This window comes from Solanum dulcamara, chromosome 1, assembly GCF_947179165.1.
Source record: "Solanum dulcamara chromosome 1, daSolDulc1.2, whole genome shotgun sequence".
Classification (NCBI taxonomy): domain Eukaryota; kingdom Viridiplantae; phylum Streptophyta; class Magnoliopsida; order Solanales; family Solanaceae; genus Solanum; species Solanum dulcamara.
Genome location: NC_077237.1, coordinates 66,335,578 through 66,346,864, shown reverse-complemented (window position 1 = coordinate 66,346,864; position 11,287 = coordinate 66,335,578). Strand labels below are relative to the sequence as shown.

At 31.7% G+C, this 11,287-nt stretch overlaps 1 protein-coding gene across 1 annotated transcript; it reads right to left on the bottom strand.

Moving 5' to 3' along the window:
- Positions 1 to 8,667: 8,667 nt before the first annotated feature.
- On the bottom strand, positions 8,668 to 10,932 carry LOC129892889 (glucan endo-1,3-beta-glucosidase 12-like). Its single transcript, XM_055968430.1, has 2 exons — positions 9,535 to 10,932; positions 8,668 to 8,866 (listed from the first exon to the last, which is right to left on the bottom strand). The coding sequence occupies exons 1-2, from the start codon at positions 10,871 to 10,873 to the stop codon at positions 8,835 to 8,837; spliced, it is 1,371 nt and encodes a 456-aa protein (XP_055824405.1). The 5' UTR covers positions 10,874 to 10,932; the 3' UTR covers positions 8,668 to 8,834.
- Positions 10,933 to 11,287: the final 355 nt, after the last annotated feature.

Sequence of the window (11,287 nt, the reverse complement as noted above, 5' to 3'; positions counted from 1 at the left end):
GACTCTACTTAATGCGGCTTTCACACACCTTAAGACACTTGAACCTGAAGCCCTGATATCAAGTTTTTGTTATGAATCAAGACTAACCCCTAGTTGTGACACTGTTCTTAGAGCCATAAGTGATCCAAAGCTAACTTGATGACATGGCATGACACTAAGATTCATAAAATCAACATCAAGAGATAACTGAAATGCGTAAATCAACATGAATAGTCTAGTAAGATTTTAACATCAAATAGAAAATATCTAAACAACATAAGAGGAATCTAATTTGACTATCTGAAAAGCTTCAACTACATGCGAGTTGCTAGGACAAATCTCTAACTAACTCTATATGTCTGAAACTGAAAGTAAATGATGAAATCAAAGATAGAGGTCATCTCCAAATATTAAGGATTCATCAAAAAGGCTAACTTGCAGATCAGAACTCATACTAACCATGGCTCGAATGTTAAATATCCGAACCTATATTAATAAATAATATAGACAAAAAGTATATGGTAGTACTTTGAATGTACTGAGTATGAGGAATATGCATAATAAACATAATATCAGAACATATTGAATTTGTAAAACATGTTGATGCAATGATCAAGTAAATAACATGAAAACTTATAAATTGAACTGAGATAACTGAAATACTTTATCATGCAATAACTGAAAAGTCTAACTTTGGGAGGTACTATTAACTGACAGAACCACGTGAGCTACAACACTGAGTCTGGTGTATTGCCCCACCAAAAACAGCATATATAGTTGCTAAGGTATAAAGGCTGAATCTGAGCTAATGTGGATCCACTAAGCTAAAGTCTGTGTGAGAAAAATCCTACATTAGCACATAGTTCTGGGAATAGGAATTTCTACTAAACGACCACGGATGCTAATCAAAATCCTTCATCCCTAACTTCGATTGGTGTTAATTATTACTCTCATAGAAAAATGCATAAAACTAATACAGTATTAATATGATAATACTATAATTATATAAATTGATAATATATTGAGTAGCTCCTGAATCATAATTTAATCTGATAATAACTAAAAGATACTTTATCTGAAAGCATCAAAATTATGGCAATCTAAGACATGCATCTGAAATAGCATAATTCTAAATCATAAAATTACTTTCATGCTATGAGTTCATTAAAATACCATTAAAACATGAAATTATAATTGAAAACATGAAATTAAATATCATACTTAAAGAAGAACTGAATTTCAATAAAAACCCATGAAAATTTAAAAATTCTAGGTTTGGAGAATCATAGAACTTGAAGAATTGGAGTTTTCTTGGGACTCAATGAGTGAAGAGATACCCATATTGATGAAATTACACATGCCTCGAATAGAAACCTTGTCTTGATTCTAAGGAATGGAGACTTGAAGTTTGAAACCGTAACTCTTGCTTGAGAGAAGACATGAGAGAGAACAAATCTATTTTGGGTATGCTATGAGAGAATGAGAGATTTATGCTAATAAGAATCACATAATTCCACTTAGAATAATCAAATAACGTAGTATAAGGATTGAAAGAATGGGAAAAGACCTAAACACTCTGATTAAAAGTTGTTAGAAGACAACTACATGGGTCATCTGCGGACCGTAGATCCCTTTCCGTAGATATCAGGAAAGATTTCAGGATTTCTGAAGTTTCAAACCACGAGACTAAACTATGGTTCATAGTCCGGATTATGACCTGTCCTGCTAATTTGTAGAACAATAATACTGAAAAGCATTATCTTTGAGGTTTAATCTACGAGACCCTTTCTAGAGACCATTTCTCAAACTATGACTCGTAGATAGTATTTCGTAGAACTCAAATATAAATCTAAGTATTAAAGTTTGGGACTTTGGTTTACAAGACCATCTACGGTCCGTAAAATCATCCATGACCCATAATTCCTCTTGTCCTATTCAAGTCTAATTTTTCCCGAGTTTTTGAACATCATTTACGACCTCGATCTGCGACCCATAAAACAAAGTACAACTCGTAACACCTGGCTCATAAATCTCAGACCAAATTTTTGATTTCTAAAGTCTCATCTACAAATGGTATTTACGAGCCATGGTTCCATTTACCCCGTAAACGTCCATCATAAAACCCAAAAATTGCAGACTTCAGATTTTTCCTAAAATATCCAATGGATTTGTACTTAGGGACTTCAGATGTGTTACAATATATCTCAATATGCTAGCATTTCCAGTTATCTCTCAGGACATCACATTAGTATATATAGATTAATAAAAAATTCACAATAGCTGACATGTTTATTCATACAAGAAATCATTAATTCAACTATCGACAAAACAAAACTACTCCAATGACCAATCAACATGTTGTACAACTCATATTACATATCAGAAACTAAGCAAAGTGTAACTCCAAATAAACCTTTAGTTATCACAGTTGTTCGCCCCACTTTAAAGTATCCAAGTCACTTTATCGACTTAAACAAATTGCTCAACTTTGATCATCATGTTTAAACTAACTTTCTTCTTACTTACCTTTAGAGCCATTTATTAATATCACATTTTAATCCTCATTTAAGCTCATTCTTCTTCTTTACTTAACCAATTATGATTTTACTAACTATGCAACCCTCTTGATTCCACCTGACAAACACATCAAGACCCATAAACAATCCTTCCTTCCCCATAACCATTATCAAGTACCACATGGTTTCATTACCAAAGACATAACAAGCACAACCAGATTGACTCTATGCACTTTTCACATTTGCTCGAATTATTAAAATACCATGAAATTCCTAAGTATCTCTTCATATTTTATGCTATTAACAATCCATATAGATCACCACCATGATTAAAAAATTTGGGTTACTCTATTTTTAAGGTTAACACCCAATTTTCAATACCGGGAGACCTAAATTTTATACCTCTCAAATCTGCGATGTAGAACATATCATTAATCAATTCTAATGAGAATTAAATCATAACCTACCTCAAAGTCGAGCCGCTTCCCCAATCCCCATACATCTCCATTTCCATTTGGTGGTTCGATGGCTTGCTGGAGAAACCGAAGGAAGAAACAGTGGTTGATTTGCAAGAAGAATTTCCTTTCTCCTCTCTTTTGAATTCTTCTCTCTCAAAATAAGCCCTAGGATATTTTATGAAGTGCTCTCACTAAGTTAGAATAAAATCCTTGAAAGCTACATAAAATAGTTTACTGTTTCTCAGGGTTTGCTATGGAGAAGCTTGTTGACCTGTCAACTTTGACTTGGAAGGTCAACGAGGTCGGAATTGACCCCAAAATTTTTATATTAAGCAGTTTCATTGGAACTATTTCAAGTAACAACGGAATGAATCATTGCATCATATACCAATTAATCAACCGTTCATTTCCAAGCGAACTAGGCAGAAGAACTCTGCGATAAAATCGCGAGATAACTTATCTCGAGATAAAATTGCGAGATAACTTATCTTAGGATTATAATGTTATTTTTATACTACATTGAGAATGGAATAACGATCTTTCAATAACTAATCCCAAAATTTTTAGTTTCGGGATAACTTGTTCCCCAACCAAATGAGCCCTTAGTGATATGCTACCAAAGCTGACTGTTTTCAAACCAAAGCATATGGCTGACTGTTTTATATCAAAGTTTAAGACTTTGTGTCAAATCATTATATTAGTTCCTTTTTCTTTTTCTCTTAAAATTCCATTGCTATTATATAACTCAGCTGGTTATATACAAATATAGGTACGTACAAAAATAATTTTGGATTTCCTATCCTTTTCTTAATTGTTGTATTCAGTAATAAGATTATATTAAACAATTCAACTAACATTTTTTTGTCAAATTCACGGATGAAAGGAGTTATAGTTTTGAATCAGAAAATTGATATGATACCTATATGTGGATCTATATATAATTTACATGCATCAATCAAATTTTCCAATGTTAACAATTACTAAGTATATATGTTTATCACAGGTAACTTTTACATTTTTTTTCCAGATGTAATCTACTCATATATAGATCATATTTCTACACAATTTTTATAAAACAATAATTTTAGGGAGAGCTTATTCTAACTTTTGTTGTCAATGTAGATTTGCTCATATTAAGGGTGTTAAGTGGGCCGGGTCATATAAGCCCACCAATTTTTTTGTCCATCAGGTACCGGCCTGGGCTGGGCCGGTCCGATCCGGGCCCAACAGTGCCAAAAGGTCAGACGGCCCAGCCCAGGACCTATTAAGGGTATAGTTGTCGGGCCTGACGTGACGGGCTGGACTAGACCCATTGGGCTTTTTTTTGGCGATGTTTGTGTATTAAAAAATTTGAGTCAATCATCAATATAGTGTATCATTATCTTTTAAATTTAGAAGTAATTATAACAATTTATATTCTTAAAATATATAATGATATACTTATATTATATTACATATATACTTACAATGTATATCAAATATAATCACAATATTCTATCTATTATAATGATATACTTACATTATATTGTATATACTTACAATATATACCAAATATACTCATAATATACTATCTATTATAATATACTATCTATTATAGTGATATACTCACAATATACTATCGATTATAGTGATATACTTACATTATATTATATATATACTTCAAAGTATATCAAATATACTTATAATATACTATCTATTATAGTGATAAACTTACAGTATACTATATATATTTACAATATATATCTAATATATTCACAATATACTATCTATTATAGTGATATACTTATGTTATATATAATATATATGCTTATAATGTATATCAAATACACTCACAATATACTATTTACTATAATTATATACTTACATTAATATATATATATATATATATATATATATATATATATATATATATATATATATATATAGTATATCCAATATACTATCTATTATAGTGATATACACACAATATACTATCTATTATAGTGATATACTTACATTATAATATATGTATATATACATATACTTACAAAGTATACAAAATATACCTAAAATATATTATCTATTTTAGTGATATACTTACATTATATATTATATGTATTTACAATGTATAACAAATATACTCACAATATATTATCTATTATAATAATATTTTTTCAAGTATTGAAATCTTATACTGACTACAAATTTATTTTTTCTTATATGATTATGTAAAGTAAAAAAAATTATTTAATTGAATCATACAAAATTTATAGAGAAAAAAAATTAAGAAATACAAAAAATTCAATGAGTCTTTGACTTTATTAATATATTGATAAAATTCAAAATATACAAGTTACAAACTTACAATTAGTTGTATATAATGAATTGTAACTTCTACATATTTCAAATTATTTTCTTCAATTCATCTGTATTAACATTAACAGCAATTGACTCATAATTTTCAAAATCAACTAATCCGTAATTTGGACTAGCTTGTACCGAAGAATCTCCAATTGACATTATTTCTTCAAGTTCTTCATCTTCTTCCGTATCTTCTGCTCTTCATTAATTCCTATGCTCTGATCTAATCCGATCTTTGACGCAAATTAAAACATTCATGGCATTGCTCCCCAAAAGTGTCGATTATCTCCGATCTGTTGTCTTCCTTGACTAAATGCGTTCTGTGATGTAACAATTGACATTGAAATATTTAGCACATCCCTAACCATAATTGATAGTACTGAATATTATTTTTGATTGTTCTTCCATCATTCCAGTGTAGCGACATTATTTTCATCATAAGTCTCTAGAACCTGTCTCAAATAATTATTAAGCTCGTCTCAATTTATAGTCTATTGTGATGTAGGCTATATTTTATTCCAAATAGATAAATTAAAAAAATTATGGACAGATATATCACATGCCTGTCTTTTAGAAGATGATGGCTCGTCAGAAGGGAGACAAAAATAATGAATGGGATAGTGACACTCCACTAGCCACCAATGCGGAAGGATGCCGTCGGAAAGAATGGAGGAACAGTATGACTAGGGGTAGCATTATCAAGTAAGTTGATTTAATGATTATATAATATTTGAATATGATCATTTGTAGCACGCATCGCCTTAAACATATTAGGATCTTCATCTTTTTCAATTTCTATAGAAGTATATATAAGGAGAACATATTCAGACATAGTATTAAATTTCATATACAGATTTAACATAGCACCAATTAAATAAATAGGAGGAATAAGAAACAAATATTTTTAAAATTTTTCTATCATTTCAGCGACAACTTCTTTGTAATCATCATTTTTTTTATATTCCATAAGCAATACAGAAATTTCGGCTAAATAAACTAAAATATTGAAAATACTAGGATAATAAGCACCGAAAAATTCAAGTGTAGCTAAATAGTTTTTTTTAAAAAATATAACAACATCATTAATTTTAGTCTAATAAGATTCTTCCAATATGACTTCAGAAAATTTATATGCATATTGATAAAAAGTTATAGTTATAGGGGCTTTATAAATATTATAAGTCTTTAAAAAATCATAAATCGAATTCCACCTAGTCTCAATTTTTCGGGCATTAATCTTGGTCTAAGATTATTTTTCTCTCATTTTCTTTTAAATTCTTTAAATCTAGCTTTTATATTATTTCCTTGAATAAAACCAACTTCATGCATAATTTTTTCAATTGTTGGCTCAAAAAAATAAAATCCATCTTTTACAATTAAATTATATATATGACAAGCACATCTAATATGAAAAATATCTTCTAAGGGGGGGAGCTCAATTTTCAAAGAATTAATAGCAATTGTATTGTTATATGCATTATCAAAAGAAATACATAAAACTTTGTGTTGAAAACCATAATATTTTGCAACCATTGATATAGAATCAGAAATAAATTGTGCATTATGTTTTCGATCTTCAATATATTGAAATGCTAAAATACGTTTTTGCATAATAAAATCACTATCTATCCAATGACAAGTAACAATTAAATAATCATTTTTATTTATAGCACGACCAAGATCAGAAGTAAGTGAAACTCTACATGGAAGATTTGTTAATAACCAACGTAAATAATATGCATATTGTCCATGAAATATAAAAACATCTGATCTACAAGTACTTCTAGGAATACCGTTAAACATGAGATTATAAATTAATTGTATATAATGAATAAAAACATCAGAAGAAGCAAACGAAAAAGGTACACAACCCACATCTATTATTTTTGCTATCTCTTCATGGTCTCTCATTTTATTGTACGTCCCATTAATTTTTTGGTTTGTAGGTTTATTCTACCTTGAACTGGTCTAGTAGCACCCCTTATTCGTTCTTTCCAACCAGAATGCTCATTGTCTAGATGTTTAGTCAATTGACTTGTTCCACCTTTATTACCCCCAATCTTATGCTCAATTTTTTTTGACATTCTTTACATTGAACTTTAATTGTTTCGGCTATGCGTTCAAAACAATGTCATACTAAACTAGTTTTTTTTGTTTCTTTTACAGGTCATGGATGAAAATTAACAGTTCTAAATTGAGCATTACCTATATCTACATCAGGATTAATTAATGTAACATCAACATCATTATTATTATTTTATTCTATTTCTACTTCAAATTCATTTGGTTATTTTATACCATAAGTTTCTTGATATTCATTTTCATTCATATCATATGTACCTACACCTATTTCTCCAAATTTATTTGGTGGTGCTTCAGGCATACGAGAATAATTTCTACTTATACTACCTCTATCGGAAGCACTTTTTTCTTACTATCACTACCTTCGCCAAGACACAAATTTTTAACACTTTTACCTATATTTTTTAATCTATCCATTATGCAAATTAAACTAATAAAAATTATAAACACAAAAATTAAATATTTAAATATACTAGAATTAATTTATAAAATAAAAGCAAGAGAAGGAACGATTATACAAAATTGTCGGAATCAAACAAAGAATCGTAAAATTGATGAATATTTAACACTTGAAAGTTGAAAACTTCCACTTGATTTTTTTGTACAAAAACTAATAAAAGATTGATATCACTTTAAGAGAGAATTAAGAAATTGAGAGAATTAGATGATTGTTGGTGGAAAAAAATGATTAAATGTTGTAGGTATTTATGGAAAACAATTAGATTAATAATTTTTTTTTCTTTTTTTAAAAAATGTCATTTTATATAGATGTTGGCCCAACAACCATTTTCTGAAAATTGGCCAAAAATGACATTTTTTTTAAACAGAAATTTTTTTATTACTCAAGTTCTTTTCTATAAATATCGACAACATTTAATCATTTTTTGTCATTGGACCCAACAACCATTTTTTGGAAAGTGGCCCAACGGCTATTTCAGAAAATAATTTTTTTTAATTATATTGGGCCGGTCTAGGCTAGTGGACCGATGGGCCAGCTACCGATTCCATAACGAACCAATCTAATCGGTCCAGGCCAAAAATTACACCGAACCAGCCCAACTTTCTTTTGGGGTGGGCCAATACTCGATCCGCTCCCAACCGTGCCGAGCCCTTAATGGGCCGAAAACCGGCCACCCAGCCCATTTGACACCCTTAGCTCATATTCATTGCTATTGCACATTATAATCAAATTGAAATCTTTTTAAGGGACCCCACCTTTTTGAGTTGGTGTGTAAGGCATTGATGCAAATGACTTTAGTACATTGTTGGTGGGAAAAGATATCCCCCACTGCTGCAGTGAAATTGTAAATTATATTATGATGGGGTTTAATTTCTACTCAAAAGAGTAAAACTCTAATTCATAATGGCAGGGGAATTACATAATTAACGTTGATATATTAGTTCAAGAGTAGTAAATTAAAGGCTTTGATCTCACACCCCTTCCCTTTCTGATTCCATGTCACTGATGCGAATAGAAGCATTTTCCATAACCTGATTATAAACAAAAGGAAATTATAGGTCAAAACAAAGCAATGTTGACTAACTATTGATCAAAATAAAACCATGAATTTTTTTTATTCATAAACTAATCAATTTTGAATGCTCTTTACAATTCATCACACTACAAAAATAGCTAGCACTACTTTTATTTAGGCAAAATATATAAATGTGTCATCTAAATTGACGGTTCTCTAATTTTGGGTGTACAGAAATAAACATTTAAACTTATATTAAGTTGAACAAGTAGAGACGAGTATCCTATGAGAGAACTTAAATAGTTGTCCTATATATATATATATATATTATGACAAGTAAGATGTGTTTGTTACTTGTTCAATTTTTATATAAATTTAAATGTCTATATGTGCACACTCAAAGTTGGAACATGTAATGTCAAATGACACATGTACTATGCCTTTTATTTATATTAATAATAACAGGAAACGTAGCTACATTGACTATAAATTGACAAATGTCTTCATGAATTTTGACTAACTAGAGATGGAAGTAAATAAACTAACAAATATTGAATCCTAATAATTTTGAGTTTACTACAATTTGAATTATTCTAAGTAATTAATTCCAACAATAAACAACTAAATGTATCCTATGTATGTACATTAAGAAAGGCGCAATGTCAAATATATAGATAAACTTACTTGGATCACTGAAGGTAACAAGACCAGTGCCTTTGAAGTCACAGTTCCAATAATTCCTTCCATGCATCTGATAATAAGCGTTCATGGCATAGGATGCATGGGCATAAACTTTATCAGGTTGAAAGCAGTCCCCATTTTCATATATCTCTCTACAGTCCACGCCCCCAGATCCACAACAGAAATCCAGCACCGCCTGTATTACCTTGTCATCTGCATGTGGCTTAGCCACACACCAAACTGAAGGTCCACGACTTAAGGACGATACTATTTTCTCTCCAAATTTTTCATTACTGCAGAATTGACAACTCAAATCCACATCATAAACCTTTGATCCATCCCCATTGAAAATCCCAAAGTTTCTCTCGCTATTTGCTCCTTGTTTCTTGTTTTCGTTGAATAACGCAAACACAAAAACATCAATGCGATCTTTTGGGCTCATCGGGGTACCTTTATTCGACTGAGCACGTTCAATTAATCGGGTATTATAAGTTCTAGCATTTTCAGTGGTTGCGGCTGCATCTCCCTTCGATGGCCATCCTGATTCTGACACGACAATCTCAATCGTCCGATTTCCAAAACCCAATGCATTGATTGCTGATCGAATCGCATCAATTTGTGCATCTAGCATGTTATTGTATACGTAACCTTTAGGGTCACGTACCCCGGTTGCGTTTCCTAGTAACGCATATTCTAAATTGACCATAGAGGGATTGTCCCGGTAAGCAAAATATGGATATGCATTAATCATGAAGGGGGCATTTGTATCAGCTAAAAGCGCGACAATGGAAGTCATAATAGGAAGGAGTGTAGTGGCAAATGTAGACGACGAAGGTGGAAACGAAGAAGCAAGTACAGCCATGCTATGTGGGGTGGACACTTTAATTTTGCGGTCTAATCCGCGTGATAGTAGAACCGAATGCAGATTTTGCATTGCTTGGAGTAACGCATTATGGTCTAACAATTGATGATCATCGCCATCCGCATTTAAATACTCATTTCCTACGGCAATTGCAACGACAGAAGTGGAAGGAATGAAAGGCAATATACGAGTGGTGAACCACTTATCCGCAGCGGATTGTGTGGCGCTTAAGTTTGCGACGTGGGAATTTTCAACAGCAACAATGAGGTCAATGCCGGTGTTGGAGAAGGCTTCAAGGATTTCAGGGTTGGTATCGTAGATCTTAACCTTGTCAAAGATTGTGGACTGAAGTAGCTGAGCCACTTTCTTTGGTGAAGGGAGGTTGCTTCCGATCGTCCCATAGTTTATTCCGACACCATAAACGATATTGCAGCTAATAAGAGGGAGGAGAATGAGGAAAAGACTGAAAAGGAGAGACATGCTAGAGGTTGCTCTGAACCTGATGAGGAGTGGACAGTAGTTCAATTATGTATGAATCCACTGATGATATGATAAAATTATCTGTACTGTACGTGTCATGTGCCCCAGCGCAATTCAGTCAAAGTAGTGGGTCATCTTTTATTCAAAATTGTGTAATTTGTCAAAGTGGTGGGTCATATTGTATTGAAAAGTGCTGACAGAATTATGAGTCTCCCAGGAGCTAATCCTGATTGGTTTGAAATCGTGCACCTGCAAAGACAAAATGTCAAAAAAAGGCGCTTCATAAAGTCGATCGCGATCTGATCACATTGAAACCCGTGCAGCATTCTGCATCCAGCTAGCTAGTTGAAGTGACGACGAAGTCTATTAATTACAAGGCAGATCCCGGCCAAGCTTCTCCACCCATCTCCCGCC